This window comes from Varanus komodoensis, unplaced genomic scaffold (genome assembly GCF_004798865.1).
Source record: "Varanus komodoensis strain SLA01 unplaced genomic scaffold, ASM479886v1 scaffold36, whole genome shotgun sequence".
NCBI classification, from domain to species: Eukaryota; Metazoa; Chordata; class Lepidosauria; order Squamata; family Varanidae; genus Varanus; species Varanus komodoensis.
This window is the reverse complement of record NW_025335873.1, coordinates 4,110,148-4,130,658: the sequence shown is the minus strand read 5'-3', so window position 1 is coordinate 4,130,658 and position 20,511 is coordinate 4,110,148. Positions and strand designations below refer to the sequence as shown.

The 20,511-nt window shown below is 47.2% G+C and overlaps 1 protein-coding gene across 5 annotated transcripts in view; it reads right to left on the bottom strand.

Annotated features, from left to right (window-relative positions):
• Positions 1-20,511, bottom strand: part of KCNT1 (potassium sodium-activated channel subfamily T member 1) — a 112,337-nt gene that overhangs the window by 53,262 nt on the left and 38,564 nt on the right. For 3 of the 5 annotated variants that reach the window (XM_044439953.1, XM_044439958.1, XM_044439955.1), the window contains one exon: positions 1,186-1,265. In XM_044439953.1, coding sequence (XP_044295888.1) covers positions 1,186-1,265 — 80 coding nt within the window. Of the gene's footprint in view, positions 1-1,185; positions 1,266-8,416; positions 8,459-20,511 lie in introns of all 5 variants that reach the window. The other 2 variants (XM_044439957.1, XM_044439954.1) reach the window with 1 other exon arrangement.

The window sequence follows — 20,511 nt, the reverse complement described above, 5'->3', positions numbered from 1 at the left end:
TGCCAAGAGCAAACTGCCCATTCCAAGCAACCAGTTGTGCGAGAAGGCAGTGGAGGAGAGAGAAAGGAATGGGGTGGCAGAAAGAGATAAAAGGGGAACCTGGCACTTTTGTCTCGGGGCTGCCCCCCCCCCAATGCCTTCAGCTCCACACACTCCTGACATGTGGTCACCTAAAGATTGTTCTTGAGGGAATGCAGCAAAAAGCTTGCCCTCCCTTGTGGTAAAAGTTGCAGGAACTGTAGGCCTAACTATCTGGAAGAGGGTCCATTCCCAGCTCATAGGATGAGCACAAAAGTGCATCCTTGCTTTTGGCCTTCAGCACCTGGTCTCTGTGATAGACTGCCTCTGCACATGGAGGTTCCATTTGGCAATCACACCTAATGGTGGTTGATAGCCTCCAGTCTGTACAAATGTTCAAGGACCCCTTGCAAGGACCCTAAACTACCAGCCGCCATCAGCTGGGGATGCAGAAGGATTTTGTTGCATCAGTATTTTTAAATGCACAGAGGAGGGTTCCTAAATAATACTTAGGAAGGCCGGGTAGCACTTTTTCTGAATTTTGCAATATATAGTTCTCAGCACAAATTGCATAAAAATCTGTATTTCAGGGTTACAAAGATAAACATTTACCTTGAGAATAAGAGACTATATATTGCACGTATGATGCTAGTGCGAAGAAGAAGAGACCAAAAAACAAAACAACAAAACAAAACAAGAGTGTGCTAGGCTGAGATTTCTGCCAGCAGCAGATGGCAGTGTGGTTCTTCAACAATACTTCTGGGAAGACAAATGAGAAATGCACAAGGATTGTGTTTCTTGCTTTGGTTTGAGGGATGGAAACAATACAGGCAGGGAATCAGGAATGGAAGCCGCACCTCTGGAAAATAGCCCCATACACACCTACCTGAACAGGTCTTAACACAACTTACAACTTTGCTTTCAGAAGAGTATGAAGCAAAACTGTTCTGAGCAAAAACTGGAAGACTACAACCCTGGCACTCTCAAATGCTCGCTGTCCTGTGCTGTCTGTTGTCATATGCCAAGTCCATGTTACCATATGTCTGGCACATATATCTACACACACACACACACACACACACACACACACACACACACACAGAGAGAGAGAGAGAGAGAGAGAGAGAGAGAGAGAGGAATATAGAGGCTGTGGGTGGAAACACGTACTTGATCTTTGGTTTTTGATGAAGAATAGCTTGAGACGCTCCTTGAAGGTGTTTTCGTTCACATAAAACTCCACTTGGACCCTGTTGGGAAGTAAAGAAATAAGTGAGGAAGAGTAATTATAATATTGCAGTGGAGAGAGCAACCCTATGGGCCCAGGCAGTGGATGGGATGTGGCAGTTCCCCTGCTTGGAGGCCAGAGCATCAAACCTGGAGGAGATCTAGCCACAGGGTTCCCACAGACCCGGCCTCTGCAGCTGCCGTGGAAAGTGCCACGGTTGGCTCCTTGCAAAGTGTGGTGCCATGACCTCGGAAGGGGCGTAATGGGGGCTCTTAGCCAGTTGGCAGCAGGATAGAGCCATGGATGCATTGAACCAAAGACTTCTCCGCTCCCATTCCCCTCCCAGTAAGTAGAATGAGTTTGAGGGGCTCGGAGACCATCTCACGTAGAAGCTGTAGAGGCGAAAACAGCCTCTGCCATTCTTACGATGGATGGAGGGCTTTCTCTCCCAAGAGTGTCAGGAGCAGGACAAAGCGGAGTTAGGACTGAGCAGATGGAAAACCAGTCAGGCCGGAAATAGGCCAGTCTCCCCTCTGCCAGCCACAACCAGCTCCTGATCTGTGCAGCTACCATCTGTGATTTGCACCAAGCATCCAGCTAACGAGAAGGTTGTACTACTGAGGCGAAAATCTGGGGCAGAGAATCGGAGCTCACTACACCACTTTGGGCCAGTTTTGAAGATAAAGCATTGTTTATCCTCGCTGATTCCATCATGACAAGAAAATACGTCTTAAAAGCACAAACCGCTTCAGTTTCACAATACTCCTCTGAAAAACAAGCAAACCTTGAGCAAGCCGCTAGGCAAGGAAAATGAAGCGGTCATCTTGTGCATTTTGCGCTGAGATGAGAAGTGAGGGAACGTAAACATCCACTTGGCTGCATTGCTGGTCAGCCCTTCCCGATCTGTTTTGGGGCACAACTCTCGGTGCCCCCAGTAATCTGAGGTGATGGGAGTCCCCGTCCCAAGCAGATTCGGGCTGCCACTAATGTTTTACAGATTTCTTCCCATGTTACCTCCTAGCTGATCATTTTCTAAAATAAAAAGAACCAAACATTTTATGTTTTCCTTTGGAGCAGTGCTCAAATGGCACAGGAATGGGTGTCATAAGTGCAGGTTAGGGGACAAGTGGCTGGAGAGCGGCACTTGCGAAAGGGACCTTGGGGTGCTGGTTGACTGCAGGCTGAACATGAGCCAGCCGGGTGATGCGGTGGCCAAGAGGGCAAACGCCACCCTTGGTTGCATAGCCAGAAGTGTGGCTTCTAGATCGAGAGAGGCATTACTGCCACTCTGTACGACTCTGGTGCACCCGCAACTGGAGTATTGTGTTCAGTTTTGAGCCCCTCATTACAGGAAGGATATAGCCAGGTTGGAGTCAGTGCAGCGAAGGGCCACAAGGTTGGTGGCCGGTTTGCAAGGGATGCCGTATGAGGCGAGACTGGGGGAACTGGGTCTCTTCAGCCTGGAGAAGAGGAGACTCCGAGGGGACAGGAGACAATTAATGTTGCTCATTTCTGGGCTAGATCTGTTTAACTTGTACACATTTTAATTTTGTACTTCACATTTTAAATGTATTGTTTTATAATATGCCCTGATATAATATGTTCTGTAATGTGCCTTATCTTAATTGTGATGCTTCTGAAACAAATAAAGAAACGATTCTATGGGTCTCAACATTGGGATAAGATCTCCCTCCCCCTTGATCCAAGCCTGGCCTTTCCTGGCCGTGCTCCTATCCACTCCCCGCAAAAGCAGCACTGATGCTGAAGAGGAGAAGAGGGTCCTTTTAGGTCCAAGGTTTGTGTTTTCTGCATTTTTAAACTGACCCGATCAGCTCTTCGCAAACTAATATACAGTTGTCCTTCAGGCTGCACACCTGATACAGTCCTTGGCTTAAATATGCCACCCAAAGTGTACAAAAACTATACTAACTGCCTATTTCAATGTGGATTTTTGTGTAAAGCTTGAAAATAAAACCATACTTGCAGATTGAGGAAACTGGGCACAAGAGATAGATTTTTAAATGCAGGCAAAACTGGCATGGGCCAGAAATGGAAAGATCGATCCATAATCCCCACCCCAAATACTAAAATCCCAAGAGGGAGAAAGTATGACAAGAACTTTAAGTACTGTATTTAAAAAAAAAAATCTGATTAATGCACACTAATTTAATCCTTATTAAAATAAAACCTGAGGAATACACATCAATTCAGTTTTAAAACAGAAGATTTCCATGTTCTTAAATTAATGCATTTATCACCGCAGAACATATATTACAAGAAATTAAATAGATACATCATGCCTCTGGAAATGTACGTGACTGTTGCCAGTAAAGGAAAGATCATTTTCCATTATAGTTTTGCATGGTTCTGCGAGATAAATGGTGCTGTCAAAATTGTACGAAGAGGAGGGATGGAATGGTACATACTTTTCTGCAAGTCGATGCATACAGAGGCACAGGCACATGTTACAGGGCTGCTTGGAACAGTTGGATAGGAAAAGGAAGGAAGAAGCTGGACTGAAAGTTCTGAGTTGCGCTCATCTTCACATTCACCATCCAGCCCGATTTTTAGGGCCTGGGTAATTCCCAAACAGGTCCAATCGGTAGGAACAGAACAATTACCCCAACAGAAGTGCTGTCATGACCCCAGATAGACAGATGCTCATTTTTCCCGCAAAGATGCATCAAAAGGTCAAGAGCAAATGTGACAAACAATTCAAATGTAATTGGAATTGAAAAAAATGGAAGAAGGCCCACCATCACACACAAACACACACACGTGTAATGCCAGGCTGTGGAGGCAGCATTGATCCTAAGCCCCTGCAGTTCCTCCTATGGCCACACTCTGGTAATTATCCATGGGCAAAATCCCATGGGAAACTACTGGAAAAAGTAGTTGAGGATCTATAATCGACTTAAAGAGATCGTTGGTGTACAGAATAATAATTCTCCCTCTTCTGAACTTCCATAGAGTGTTGAATGACAGAAAGGTAGATATTTGCAGTTTCTTTGAAATATGTGGGCTTGAATGTATTGGTTGCACTTCTTTAAAATCCCTTGGCAACTTTATTTTATTCTACAGATACTTTTCTTCTTTTTCTTTTCTGTTTATGCTAAGAAAATAATAGATTCACACTCCTCCACGTTTTTATGAGAGTCAGATACCACTCCCCAGAGATGGTCTTTAGGCCCAATTTCCAAATTTACTGCTTTGGAAAAGGGCCCCAGTGCAACACATCTCAGTTCTGATATTGTCCACTGTGACTTGGGTACCGAATCCAAGATGAGATTTATTATTTATTAAAAGCTTTCATAGGCTGTTCACTACAAGCATCTTGGGACGGCTTGCAAGAAGAAAGATTTACAAGGCTTGTCTTCCTACAGATTATCAGTAGAAATTCTGAAAAATGGCTACAATTTTTCAACCCCTTGCCCAGAAATCAATGAGCACTGGCAGGCATAAGAAACCCATAGGAAGAGATTACACCTGTCAAAAGTCAAACAAAAAGGTGCAAGGATTTTCTTGCATGAGCATCCTTGATATTTGGGGGATACCCAATGAGGATAGGTTAATCCTGAAAATGATACACAGCCTAGAGGCATCCTTAAGTAAGTTATCTGCAGAGTTTCAGAAGCATCTGAGCCAGAATTCAGGAGTTATAATGTCTCAAAGCCAGATTGAGATTTCTTTTCATAGTGGCATTGGTCTCATCTTTGCCCTTCCCAAAAAGACAGTGACAGGAGTTCCTAGTTCTTAAAAATGCCCTAATATTAGAAGATGGACTCGGCACACTTCTGCCATTGAGAAACAACCCACTGAGAAAGAATCCAAAAGAGAGACGGGGCGACAGAAACTCTTTCTCCATGGATGATGCAGGAATGCAAACTTGATCCTTGGCCAGGTTTGGGTCTGAGGGCTTCAGAGGCAGGGTGTCAGCCCCTTAGCAAGTACCAGAAATGGTCTGAAGGGGACCTATTCTGCTTGGGGTTTGAGCCACACCTGATGGTCCTTATTGGTTTAAGCACAGTGAGAAAGGATTTCTCCCTGCTGCAAGCAAAACTCGATTTACGAAGATCCTAGAGAAGCACAGCCTCCTTGTTTTAGCATGGCTGCCCTGATTCTACTGGGTTTTAGGATGCTACCCAATTTGGCTTCAGGGTTGGAGTCATGCACTTCATCAGGAGCCCTCCTATTGTCCACACACCATCACTGGTTGCAGGGGTTCTCCAGCTGAAAAGAGCAAAGCCGGATCAAATCCCAGTCCGGCTCAGCCTCTTCCTAGCTGGTCACAACCATCACCGATCAGGCATGCTTTTGAGGCTTCCTGGAGCTGTGCAAATAGCCAGCTGAAGTCCAGGCCTGCTTCAAGGTGCCCACTCTAACATATGAAGCCCTAAACGGTTTAGGACCTGGAAACCTGATGGAACGGCTTCTCCCATACACACCTGCCCGGATCCTAAGCTCATAGCCAGAGGTCACTAGTGAAGATGGCTGCTCAGGGAAGGGCGTTTTCAGCCATGGAACCCTGTTTACGGAAGCAGCTTCCCAGAGAGGTGTGACTGGCACCACCAACCCCTTCTGCTTCTAGGTGCCAGCCTAAGACCTTTTTATTCTCCAAGTATTTTAATTGTTGAATTTTATTGTTATTATATTTTTTATGAAGGCATTGTAGATCATTTGGGATTATTCTGTTTATGGACTGTTGACTTGCTAATTTGATTTGATCTGTTATTTATTCTACTTATTTAGTTTTATCAGCTTTTATCTTATCGCTATTGTTAATTATGTTATAGACTGTCGTTATAACATATTATTTTTCTTATGGTTGCTATTGTTTTCTAAATTGTAAACTGTCCTGAGAGCCCTTAGGCTAATTTGGTACAGTTTAGCAATGTTTCCAATGAAATAAATATATATCCAAAGAGGACAGGACAATATCTTGCCTCATTTTCAGAGCAAGAGGCCTCATGACATAAATACAGCTGCAACTATCGCTAAGCGCCAGTTGCTGCTGCTTGCTGAGGACGGACGGGAAGCCGCATGCCTGCCTCTGCCCTGGCTCCATGTCAGTTCCCTGAAAGACATGTTATTCACCCGTAAATCTCCAAATATCTTCACCAGGCGCAGCTTCTATGGAGTGGAACAGGAGCGCCCGCCCTCCATCCATCTCTTCCGAACGGCTACATTCCTTAATGAAAGATGATCAGTCTGAAGCCCAGCAGCTTTTTTAATCTTTCCTGGAACCAGGAAGCCGAAACAATTCATCTCATATAACTGGCTCCTGCTTTTTTTTGCTAAGACGCGGGGAGCCCATTGGCGTGGCTTGACTGTAGTCCTAAACGTCTGGAGGACTCGAGCTGGCCTGCATCTCCCCTGGGCTGACGAGCGGCACGGAATGAGATGCTCCGTCTGCCCTGAATAGCTGAGTGAAAGAGACACCTTTCTGGCAAGCAGCTGTGAAAATGCCTCCTCCTTTTCAGAGATGAAAGCACGTCTGGGGCACCTGCAGCACCAAAGCCAGACAACCTGATTCCAAGGTCCTGCTTGAGCTGTGGTTGCAAAGCCACGCACCCCACCCTCGGCAACCCACCAGATGGGAAGGCATGGGGGAGAAGGGGGTGGTCCTGTGGGTGGGCAACCTTTGCTAGAAAGGGGTTCCCCAGCTCTAGCTCTGGGGATTAATGGTAGAAGGAGTCTGCCCTTGCATGTATTCCTCTGTGTTTCTCTCTGAAACCTTAAACCAACCAACCAGAAAATGGTGAGACCGTCCACCTTAGCTTAGACAGTTCCAGGGCATCGTCTCAAGGGGCTCTCCAGGAGCCCAAATTTTCAAAGCCCTCCTCCCTACATTTCTAGCTCCCATTATTTGAAAAAAAAAAAAATCTCTGGCTGTTTTATTTGTGCCAATAGAAGACCGGAGTAGAGGAACTGTGGACCACCAGACGTTGTTGGACTCCAATTCTCAACCTGACCAGCATGGCCAACAGCTTCTGATTTGGGAAGTCCGACAACTTCTGGAAGGACACAGTTTCTCCACTCCTGGTATAAAGGCAGACTCACAGCCAATTTCTTGCGAAGGTGTGAGCAGGTTTGAGAATCCAAAGGTTGAAAGGAAGAACCATGTATAGACAAACACCTGGTGCAAACCAAGGAAAGCTGGTGGGCCTCCTTGTCCTTTGCAGGTGTTAACTTGAGCTTTGAAGGAGCTGTCCATGGTGCTGAGCTTCACTCCCCCAACTGATTCACCACCAGGGAACCCCAGGAATGCTTCCTTTGAAGCGCAACATAAAATGGAGGAAGGGACGTCCTCTGACATTGGAACCAGAAGCTTTCCCTGCTACTAACAAACTGCGCAGGAAGTGAAATGAAACTAGCATGTGATGGTAGCCCAGGAACATATTCCAGCTCACAGCAGTGGAAGGAATGGAGAAGAGGTAAATTGGTCTGACCCTAGGCCAGGAGACATCTCTGCATTCTCAGATCCAATCTGCCAGAGGTTGTCCATCCGACCTTCTCTTGGGTTGGTTTACCCATCGGACTGCAGCCAAAACCACAGGGCTGAAGGAACCATCTTGTGGGAAGCATCTGAGAAACGTGCAGAGCTGCTCCCGAGCAACTGGTTGTCTGCAGTGCAGGTTCCACCACTAGGCGAGGCTCCATGATCTCTTGGTCACTGAACTAGCTACGCCCTCACCCATGCAGATAATAAGCCACAAAACCAGGTCAACAATGCAAATTCTGGCCTATACCAACTGGCCTCTATTCAGAAGGAGGTTCAAGTTTCTGAAGTTGTACACACAACCCCCACCCTCATATTTTATGTGGTTTGCAGCTTGCAATGAAATGATGTATCTGTGTGTACAATCTATTTTATCCAGCTTTAAACTGCCATGGCTTCCCCCAAAGAATTCTGGGAAATGTAGTTTGTTGACGTCGTTTGCCATGAGTTACCTGCAAGCATGGCCTTCTTCCTGGAACTGCCATCCTCACAAGGCCCCCAAATCAGAGAAAATGATTGTTTTGATCAGCACCATGGATAATAGCAACTCACGTTCTCGCAATGACCCATGCAGCAACAGTTCAAGAGTTCCCAGTACTCCAACAGGAAAGAAAGGAAAACCAGTTCTCTGAAAGAGAGCCCCAGGAACCAAACGCCACACGAAGCTAACTTACTGTGAGAGGGAGGAATCCATGCTGAAATCTTCAATATGCGGCCTACGGACACAGGGCAAAAGGAGCGTGAAGAGGTCAGGCACACAGGAGCACAACACTGGGAGCAGTTAGGAGGCTAAGATCAGACAGGACTGTGAGAAACAGAAGCATGGCCAGGAACCAGAAGTACCCCCATCCAACCCTAAGAGGTAGACCACTCAGGACCGAGGAATATGTTACCGGAGCGGTGTGGACGTGGCTGAACAGCACTGATCCACCACAGAGAGCGCTCTCTTCCAGTGGAAGTCTCAGCATGCAGCCTGACACACTCACCTGGGAATGAGCCTCGCTAATTCGTGGGGAAAGGGGCTAAGTTTCGAGGAGACCTGTGTAGAAGCTCTCTGTAAGCGACTGCATTTCTGAAACAGTGCATTTACTCTGCCGAAGGCTGGATTTCTGGGGTGGGCATCCTAAACCTTGCACGAGATTCAGTCCATGAGAGACAGGCAGGCAAGCAGAGACAGAGGAACAGGAGCAAAGATGGAGGGATGGTATGAATGGCACGAGAGATGAGACCATGTGAAAGAAACCATCATAGGAAACATTCCTTTCCAAATAGCTACACCATGTGCTGCATATTTCCCAGGGTGTAAGGTTGGTGCTCACGCGACTTCCTTCCCAGGTAATCTCTGCTCCTAATGATGCCCGGCAGTACCAGGTACCCTGCGCCAGGCACCCGACACATCCATACAGGGCTCCCCTCTTGATGCATCACCGGTTGTTGATTCAACTGTCATATGATCAGAAACGTGTACTGTTGTTGGAAGAGTATCTATACATCATCAAGTCCAGTCTCTCCCTGATGCAGGAGGTTCTGTTTATTACGTGACTTCCAAGGGGCTGCTCCTCTTCCTCTTATCCGCACAACAACAGCCCTGTAAGGTAGATCAGGCTGAGAGGTGGGGGCCTGAAGACACCCAGCGACTTTCATGGCAGAGTGGCGCTACAGCACGGATGGCGAACCTTTGAGAGACCGAGTGCCCAAACTGCAAGCCAAAACCCACTTATTTATCCCAAAGTGCCGACACTGCAATAAAACCTGAAAACTGAGGTTTTAGTTTAGAAAAAACTCACAGCCGGTCCAAGCAAATACACATACATACATACATACATACATATATATTTCCTTGGCAGCGCACTGACCAGTCATGCGAAAGCTCGGACGAGTTGTGGCTAATGAGTCACGGCACCTGACGTCACCGCCTGGCACCAATACTCCTTTCCAAGCATGCGCATGGCCCCTGTGCGCGCTGTTATCTGATGCTCGGCTGCTGGGGCGATGCTGGGGCGACTTGGCTCGTGTGCCAACAGAGAGGGCTCTGTGTGCCCGCTGTGGCACGCATGCCATAGGTTTGCCACCACTGGGCCAGAGGCTGGTCTCCCACTCCCAATCCAATGCTCTAACCCCACCATCACCCAGGCTATGACCTCCATGTCTCCGTTGTGCACTAAAAGATGATCTATTTATTTAAAACTTTTGTGGACCGTCCCATTACTGACGTCTCAGGACAGCTTAAGAATACAACATGTTTTTAGAAAGAAAGAAAAGAAGAGGCAGGACTTCATTACCAGACCACGCAAGAGCCCATGTTCCCCCTGGAACCCAGCACAGCATTTCGCCCTGTCCAGCACCTTAATCCTCCTGAACGCGGGGATCATCTCTCTGTAACAGCCCTGCAGTCATTGGGGAACTCAGTCCCAGCAGCAGAAATACATGCAGCTGTTCCTGCGGGACTGTACCACTTCAAGCCCATGGTGCAGACTGGTCTCTCCAGCATCAGTGCAATGGTGCATCCAGTCCAGGCATGGCTCTAACCTTAAAGGAGCTACGCACAGTGATGGTCCTAGTTTAAGGGCAGGGTTCAAGTCACGGATAGCTCCTTCAAGATTCAGACTGAAACCCGGAGTGGGTACACCTCCACTAACATCAAGCCAGCTTAGACAGATACGTAAGTAGATGCTAGATGGAGGGAGGGAGGGAGAGAGAGAGAGAGAGAGAGAGAGAGAACCCTAACCCATGCAGAAGAGGAAGGTAGCCTTGGAGGAGGTTGGAGAAGTAGAAAACTTTTCAAGGGGAGGGTCTTTAAGGAGGGAAAGCCCCCAGGCCATAGAAAGGCCATAGAAAGGCCGTAGAAAGCTTTCTGGCTCGATGGTGTCTAGGAAGGGGAATGCTTGGAATTTGGAACAGGAAACATCTGCATCTGCAGGGGAAAACCCCTAAATACCCAATTGCCCTACCTTAATTAAAAGTGGTACAGTCCCACCAGAGCCCTGCCACTCTCAACCACGCTGATCTCAATTCAGCTTTTCATTTCATACGGAAAAGCAAGAAGGCTGGACATTTAAGGTCTCTTATAAAAACAGGTGCCGGAGCCAAATTTGCAAGCAGGAAAGGTGCAGCAGCCTAAATGGCGGAAGAGCAGACGGCCCTGAAAGCTTCTTTCAGCCTCGCAAGCATGACTGGACGCACCGACTCAGACTCGGAGGAGCTTTGGGAATCGAATGTATCCGTTCCCATTTCGCCCACTTTTGCATTTTTGCCTGAGTTGGTTTTGTCCTGCCTTTTGGCAAATAAAGCTTCAGATCTCCCTGGATCCCCCTGCCTTTCCCACTTATTACATCGCTCCAGAGATGTGCAGTATGTTGTTATAACTGGTTGCTGCCAAGACTGACAGAGAGAGAGAGAGAATCTCAAGGGGATTTGAAAGGCAAATGAAAAGAAGTCTTGACAAAAAGAAAAGTGGAGGAGTCCATACACCTTCGGGCATATAGGAAAAAGATAATGGGATGTGCTCCACAAATGGATGAATACACTTTTAATCTGCTGCCAGAAACATTTGTTTCAAAAGATCGAAATAATGAGGTTGTTCTAAGCCAGAGCAGGAATTCAATACACGCTTCAAATTCTACACCAAAGGCGATCCCAGCTATGCACCAAAATTCAAACTAGAACAAGAACCCACCCCTAATCCTACCTCTAACCCTATTCTTGGGAGTCCTGGTGCAACACAGTGGATAAGTGTAGGGTGGGAACTCGGAAGATCCGGGTTCTAGTCCCTGCTCAGCCAAGAAGGCCCCCTGGAGGACTCGGGGCCAGTCCCTGACTCTCGGCTCAACCTACCTCACAGGGTTCTTGTTGCAAGGATGGAACGGAGTCGAGGAGGAGCTTTGAGCAACCTTGGTCTCCTTGCAAGAGGAAGAAAGGCAGGGAATGGACGTGCAATGTGACACTAATGCCTGTCTCTGAGAACCTCCGATCTCAGAGTTGGGGCTGCCAAGACCCATCTCCCACCCCACTCCGTCACGCCTGGCCTGGAAAGAGCCATGCTGCTCCTGATAACGTGGGCACAAAACTTTGGATATAATATTGAATTAGAAAAATGGCAAAAGCTGTGGGAGAAAAATAATAAGGTAACGTTAGCAACTTCGTATAAAGAGAACCTGTATAAAATGTTTTATAGATGGTATCTGTCGCCAGATAGATTAGCTAAGATGTTTCCAAATATGTCAAATGGATGTTGGAAATGTAAACATAAATTGGGTACTTTCTATCATATGTGGTGGACTTGCGATAATGCGAAAAAGTATTGGATTAAAATGCATAAATGGCTTGAGGAAATGTTACAAAAATCTTTAGCTTTTAAAGCTCTTATTAGGCATCATACCTGCTGATATTAGTAAACAAGAAATGTACTTGATGTTATATGTAACTACTGCGGCGAGAATTGCATTTGCTCAACACTGGAAAAGTGAAGAACCACCCACTGATGAACTGATCCTAAAAAAGATCTTGGACTGTGCAGAAATGGATAGATTGACTTTGTCATTGAAGGAGAAAGAAGATACTGATTTCTATCAAACTTGGGACTCTTCTTATTATTGACTAGAGAAATGGGACTTCGTATAGATTATGTTTCTGTGTTATCATAAATGGAAAAAAATGTGGGGGCTGACCCAGCAGGCTCGATGTTTCTGATGATTGATGTTGTTTTTAGTTTTTCTTTGTTTTTAGGACTAAAATTTTGAATAAAACTTAGTATTAAAAGAAAGAAAGAAAGAAAGAAAGAAAGAAAGAAAGAAAGAAAGAAAGAAAGAAAGAAAGCCAGCCAGCCAGCCAGCCAGCCAGCCAGCCAGCCAGCCAGCCAGCCAGCCAGCCATGCTGCTCCTACACTGGGATCTCAGCTGGGCCTTGGAGGGGGGAAAGGAGAATGCTGGGGTCACGGGGAAGAAGCCAGCCCTGATGTGGAGTTACGCTGATCCCGTTCTCTTCTGCTCCCTGGTGCTAATTCTAGACAGCTGGAGTTGCCCTGCCTGATGCCAACCCCGGATGCGTGTGAGCCTCTAACTCGGCTGTGAAAGGCACAGGGTTCTTCACAAAGCATGTCTGGGCAAAGGCAAGATTTCTCTGATTGCGGATTTGGAAATGACTCTTGAGACGTCCTTGCTCTGTCCCGGGGTTTCTTTGGTGCAAGAACCGCAGGGGGAGGCAGGAGTCCAGTTCTGGCCACCACTGTGCAAAGGACACTGGCTAACCAAGGAGGGTTACTAGCCACTTCTGGATATGATTGGCCTGGAACTGATAGGAGAACATCAAGGGGCTGAATGGTGGCCACACGGAAGTTGGAGCAGTCACGGTCTCAGGCTCCAGAAGGCTGGACAAGAGCCAACAGCCGGAAACTGCACTGAAGCAGAACTCTGCCCCCAAAATAGGTTCTCCCAGTGGAGCATCATGGAAAGCTCCTCTGAAGCTCAAAAGAAAAGCCGCAGTGGATAAGGAGCTGCACTGACCCAGGGGGAACCAGCTGCTCTGAACAAAAGAAGCTGGCTTGCCGGAGGAATTTAAGGAGAATCTTGACAGCCATCTCTCTGGGATACTGTTGTTACTGAAGTCTTCCTCCCTGGAGATCCTACCTTGGGCGGATCTTCGGTGGGCAAGATCCCTCCAAGATATTTCCCTACTCTGTAAAGCTAAGGCTGACTGTTCAACCAAATGCATGCAAAGAAACTTATCTGTGGCTGGAGCATGCCAGGTCATCCAGCTCATTCCAAATCTCTGCCAGGAAGGAAGGAAGGCCAGCTCTGCAAGCCAAACAAATGAATGCAAATAAGCAGCTGTGAACAGAGCTCCTTCATGCAGAGCCCTGAACAAGGATCCAGTATTGACTGAGCACTGAAATTTGTCTTACACTGAGTTAGGCTGCTGATCCGTAAACAAAGGAGTCCAAATCTCGTGAGAGAGAGCTCTGAAATCTTTGCCAGTCTGAAGTATACCCTCAAGAATTGCTGCTGGGACCATCTAAACAGAAAGTGTGCTGTTTACCCCAGGCCACAACCCCTCTGACAACCTGAGGTGCTGCTTGGTTTTCTTTAAGGAAAAGAGAAGAAACTTGAGTCCTGATGGCTTCAAACTGATGGCAGAAACCTGGTCAAAGGGGTTCCACAATCAATGCAGCTTTATTTTTGAGTTGCTTGAGAGAACTCCATGGGGCTGGACTCCAACCTCAAAATAAGTTCACTGCTATGGATTTCTCCTATAAAGCTCAAAAGAAGAACTAAGAGTTGGTAGCCCTTGGAAGCTCTTTTGCAGGAAGAACGGCCCCCGTTCCTACCATCACACCCACTACTCTGTTGGCTTTGGGCCCCGGTCCTGCCCACGTTGGCCCTTGCCCACGCACACAGTTGGGGCACGGAACCTGGCAGGTTTCAGCCAAGATAAGGTGGAGCTTCAAGAAAGAAGTTCTACCTCCCTGCACTGAACAAGGTAGTCAAGGAGAGGATGTTTTTGAGGGTTGTCATAAGTTGGAGAAGGTTTTGCAGACCTTTCTCAAAAAGCCAGGAGAGGAGAGGAAGGAGAGGAGAGGAGCCTAGATGGCCCCTGAGTCCAACCTCCCGCTCACTTCCACCTGTGGTCACCCATCCAGCTGAAGGCCCACACCTTTCCAGCTTAGCTTGACAAGTGAGCGCCGTGTGGAGCCACGCAGGCAAGCTGTGGCGCAGCCTTGTGGCCGACTCTTGGGAGGGCATTCCTGAGTGATGGTGCCATCAAGATTCCCTGCCTCTTGAGCTTAACCGCCTTGCCTTTGCACCTGGAGTTCACAGAGAAGAACCTCAGATTTTGCTGATCTGAGGGCACGGCTGGGATGCTGCAGACTGTCTGTGCACACTTGTGAGCCTAAAGCATGAGCACTGTGATCCTGTGCATGCTGATTCAGCATCAAGTCCAAAGGAGCTTGCTCCCAGGTATCGAGGAAGGTACAGGATGGTTGCTCTGGGCTCAGAAAATAAGCAGCAATCAATCAATTTGACTGAGCCCAGACGCAAAACTGGCAATTGATAAAATTGAAACTCCGGAGTACCCAGAGGAGGGCCTTCTCTGCAGTGGCACCCCAACTATGGAATGCGCTCCCCAGAGAGGTCCACCTGGACTGTCATTACATGTTTTTCAGCACCAGGTCAAGACCTATTTATTTAATCGATATTTTAATATCTTTTAATATTGAATTTTACTGTTGTATTTATATTAACTTGCAGCCAGAGTGGGTTGTCAATTTGTTTATGCTGTAAGCCATCCAGAGTCGCAAGTAATTGGAAAGCATACAAATTTTATAAACAAACAAACCATGCTTCATTTCAGGGGTCACCACGATCCCTATAGTCCCACCGCAAGATCCAATGCTTCAGGTACAATTTGGCAGATCTTGCAAACTCATTTGTCCGCCCAAAGTTTTTGGGTGTCTTCCAAGGAACAAGGGACAGTTCCCACTGACCTTCCTCTCACTCTGCCAAGCCTCCGCTCCATAAATGGAAGCAGGAGATTAACTGGAAGGCAGGCATGCTTGGTGGATAAGGTGAGGGGGTTTCGTAAGCGCCTGCAGTCAAAGGTTCTTGCAAAGGCCTTCCAGAACAAAATACTAAAAGCTAAAATAGGTAAGGTTCCTGCTTTCATTCTCACAACAGAGGCCGGGATAGCAACTGCCCAAGTTCACCCAGCGAGCTTTGTGGAGATTCAGTCGATTCTGCCTAATTGTCCCTTTTTCATTGCTCCTTTCCCAGGAAAAGGGACAACACATCAGGAAGCTGCTGAGAGAGAATGCCAGGCAGGTGCTACTCCTTATTCACCTCCACAACCAGCTTCTGCTTGAGGACTTCCTGTCCAAATGCTATGCGGCACATGGCAATTTTGATGGTTGGGTGTTCATTTGGTCTCTCCACAAACTCACAGAGGAAGCCACAAGAGATAATCAAGATCCACCAAAGCAAGATATCTCTGAATGCAGAACGATCAAACCATCATTTTGAGTTATTAAAACATAATTCAGTCACCAGCCAGCCCAAGGAAATCCCTCCAGAGGAAAGCAGCTCATGAAAATTAAACAGCCTCTCACGGATGTGGAACCATTAGGTCAAGCTACAGAGTGTCAAGTAGTCCGGCGAGGCAGTGGCCAAATTACAAAGTGCTGCTAGGGTACTAGCGGGAAGAGGAAATAAAGATTACCAATTACAACTTCACCACCTTGTTTACAGCTAGGATTTCATTTCAGAACTGGCCGCTTGCCCACTTCCTTCAGCTCTGAGCTGAAATGAGCACTTCAGGGAATCAAGGAGCAGATCTTGAATGAAATGGAGAAAAACAGATCAATAGCAACTGGCCATCCAGGTTATGGTCAGAACCCAGCTAGATGTTCATTAGCCATTCTAACCCCTTTGCACACCAGTGTAAATTAAGTTGCATAATTTGTACTCCCCCAAAAGCTCAGATACCCTCCCAAATATGCCGAAGGCATATTCATGCCTTAACCTTTAGGAGAAATTCATATTTTTCTTTGTTTTGTTTTCCATATTTTTCTACATAAAAGTATAGAACGTTTTTAAAAAGTCTTCTGGTCTCCAGACTTTGTGCAAGGCAGAAGACAACTGCCTGCTGCAGAACCCGAAGGTTGTGTTCTTGGAAACTGAAATTCGTTTGAGACTGTCGCAAATTTCTCAAATATACCCTCCCCGTATGATGCTCATTGAGCAGGTTTTCACATCACGCTAACCCACTGCAATTTGGTGGGTTGTGTGCAGAGCCTCAGACAGTCCACCTGGGAGACAATCTGGTTAACTTAATTAATTAATAAGTTAATAAATTAATTAACTTATATCCTACTGAATTGGTCTGGTGGCCCTTAATTAATTAATTAAGCAAGCTCTAGTGGAGGTGGGCACAGAAAGCTGGTGAGAAATGAAGACCCCCCCCCCCCTTGTCTGTGTTTTTTATGTCATTTGATGATGATGATTTCTAGGCCATCCAATAGCCAGAAACCTCTGGCTGATTTACAAAGACTAACCTCTCCAAAGCAGCATATAATTGCAATAAAAAAGGTACAAAAATATGAGATTTTTAAACACATTAAAGCCAAGACCCACTGAAAGCACATGATGGGCTATCAGAAGTCTGGCCGCAGAGGAAAGATTTGCCCATTTTCCTCTTTAAGCAGCTTTTGTCCCTGCTCTTTCACCCTTCCCATCCCTGATATGGAAGCTAAGTGCAAATCAATAGCACTGAGGCAGGGTTTGTGCAATATGATGAGCCGTGGAGGATTGTATGAGCCAAATTTGCTTCAAAGGGACCTGCTGCATTTCCAGACCGAGCTGCATGGCTTCTCACAAAAGCCCCCCTGGCCAGGTTTGGACAACCAGTCAAGCCACTTCGTAACAAATGTGGCCTGCAAGCCATCATGGTTTATCATGGCTGCATGAACTTGGGCAGAGAAAGGCAGTCTGGATTTTGCAGGGGCAAAGAAACCCAGACAGGGTCATAAGCACCGCAGAAGCCTTTGCTTGCGGCTTTCTCTGCATGCTGTTGAAATAACGACTAAGAAAATGTTCTGAAAAGTCATGTGCAAAAAAGAAGGATAATATTATTATTGGCTAGATTACTAGAAAAGCCTTGCGGCCTCTTTACTGGACATGCATAGAAAAATGTATGCAGCAGAAAGTGCTCCGGGCACGCAGATAAATTGTGGTGTGGTTGGATTGTTTCATCAAAGCATTCAATCAATACTGGCTCTCAGGGGCACGAGCGTGAAAAGCCTGTTTTGAAAGCTGAGGAGTGACTAAATGAGGTGAACTTTTGGTTCCAGAGCATACTATTAGTGGAGGCTTGCAGATAGACTTCGGTTAAGAACCCAAAGTCAGAAAGTGTTACCAGAGGAATCGCCTTAAGGAAATCAATTTCCTGAGAACCCTGCATGGTTATTGCTGTTTAAGAAAAGCTTCTGCTGTTAAGAAGGCAAAGAAAGTTCTAGCAGGGTTGGAGGTGGGTTGATTCTGTTGTTTTTCCTTTGCAAATGTGCTGCAGATTTGAAAGTATTGTGGTAAAATAATGATGTGCCCCTTATTCATTAGCCAATGTTCCCTGGGTTATTTTCAACTCCATACAGCCCTGAAATTCTGAAAACAGGCAGCTGAAAATGCAGGGTTCTCCATATTATATGGTTTATGACATGGAAAAGCTCTTATGGCTCTGCAGTTTTGGAAATGTAAGCTAAAAGTCCATAGAAACAGAGCACGTCAGAAGGGGCCTCCTGGGCCATCTAGTCTGACCCCCAGCTCCAGCTGGCTCCCCTCATGACATGCTGATGCATCCATTTCTCTACCTCACATGTCTTATGGACTAGCCCCATGCCTGATCAAGTTCCACTAAGCCCCCTTGAACCCAGTGGGACTTACTTTTGTGCACACATGCTTAGGATTTGCACCAGAAATGTACTCTGGATTCATGAGCGTCTGATGCACTGGGTTAAACTGCTGAGCCGCTGGGCTGGTTGATCGAAAGGTCGACAGTTCGAATCCGCAGACGAGATGAGCTCCCATATTCTGTCCCAGCTCCCGCCAACCTTGCAGTTCGAACGCACACAAATGCAAGTAGATGAAAAGGTACCACTTCGGTGGGCAGGTAACAGCATTCTGTGCACCACGGTGTTTAGTCATGCCGGCCACATGACCACGGAGACTGTCTGTGGACAAACGCTGGCTCCCTCGGCTAGGAAACGGAGATGAGCACCGCCCCCTAGAGTCAGGCATGACTGGCCTTCAGTGTCATGGGAAACCTTTACCTTTACCCAACCTTGCATTCCTGGCCATCTTGAAGCTCAAGCAGCTCTTGAGATGACTTTTGCTAGATGTCACCTGGACGCTGCAAAGGTATTTGCCATGAGCCCATCCACCCCTTCCTTCTTCACGCCCAGCTCCAAAACACCAGAAGGTCCTTTGCAACGCCGATCATGAGTGGCACTTCCCCACTAACAAGATGCTTTGAAGCTGAGCAATAGCCCTTGCTCCTGCGAGGAGTGAGTGCTGATCCCAAGCTGGAAACGTCTCTCCAGCCCTTCCCTTTCCCCCGCACTGCAGGCTCTACCCTCAGGGTGGTCCCACCGGTGGAGAGCCAGCCAGCAAGACCCACAAAAGCCCTCTACTCGGTTGCTCCTCTCTCCGGATGTCTCACCATGGACTCAGGCACTGGGCGAGGCAAGGGCTTCCCCTCCTTCCCAGGTCCCCTTCCCACCTCTTCCCAAACAAGTCTGCTGCCACGGTGAGCCCGGAAAACTGTGGGCAGCGACCATGGTGCAATTTCAAAGCTCCTGCCTGCCTCGATCTTCCAGCCACCCCATCGCCTCTTCCTCGGTGGCCTCCCCTCCAGAATCCAACCACAAAGTCAGCAAGGAGTGAGGGCCTGGTTCACCCACTGCAGAATTCTAAGACCAGGAAGGAGCCCCTTTTAGGCCTGCCCCACAGAGAGTCTTGGTGCAATTCACGGGCGATCGTGGCCGCCCCCAGATGCAACAAGCCCTTTCACACATTTAAAGTCTTTCCAGGATCCGTCCACGTACGCAACCAACGACGCCAAAGAACAAGAACTGAGTCTCACCCAGTTCACACAGACAGACAGACTGATCCCATCACATTACCCATCTTCCCATCTTCCAAATTTCTATTTATCTTTAGAGTGAACTGACGAAAGCCTGGATTTTCAGTACTGCCATATAAACCTCAGATAAGAACAGTCAGAACATAATATAATTAAGAAAAGCTTGTAATCTTTCTCATCATTTTGTACCACCCAACGAGATGCTTTGAGGCGTTGGACCCGATGGCCTTATGGGTCCCTTCCAATTCCACTATGCTTTGATTCTCTGGTTTCCCCTCATTTCATAGCTTTTGTTTCCATTTCTGCTCGACAATCATAAGATCAGGACCCTTTACACTCAGTGAGGTTCGGTACCCAAAAAGTATTCCTTGATGCTTGTTTGTATGAGAGGTTGCAATTAGACCCCAGGTACGCAATTGGTGGCCCTTGGCTGAATTTCATAATCCATCTTCATCCAGTTCAGATCTCTGGCAAAGTGATTGGCCCTTCTCACGGTATCCCATTGGGCAAGGAAGGAGAAAGAATGGTGGCCGCGGGAGAGGGTATTACTGACTAGCAGAAAGAGCAACGAAGAGGCAGGAGGCTAGCAGAAAAGGACTGGAATAAGCAGCGTCCAGGTATGGTAGAAGGTCCTGTCCTCCCAGAGAAAGGTTCTACCCCCCGTCCCATTGGCTTTCCTACATGGGATGGGCAGGTGCCATCTCTCTCGGCTCCAGACAGAAAAATAATCTGGGTCAGCCCTGCTTCTATAATAGTTATCTAATGCTATGGAAAAAGAAAGCTTGGGCGTTCCATCCTACTCTGGATGGGTGGATCTGGCACCTTGTTCTGAGCCAGCACGAACACGAGAGCCGTTTGCATGAGAGGTGCCACTTTTCTGCTTGAGTTCTCCAAGCCAGACTGAATCACCACACTGCAGCTCAGATGCCTGTGGGTTGCAGGCTTAGCTGCAGCTGTTCCTTTCCCCATCCAACACAAATGGAACAGCCACCCCCACCGACAGCTCCCTGCAGATTTGGCATGATATATCTGTGCGTTCCAAGACAAACCCAGGAGCTGCTCCCCCTTGCCTGCAAAATTTGCCTTGATGGCAACACAAGCTTCAGAACACACTAGCAAGGACCCAGATCCAAGTCCCTTCTTC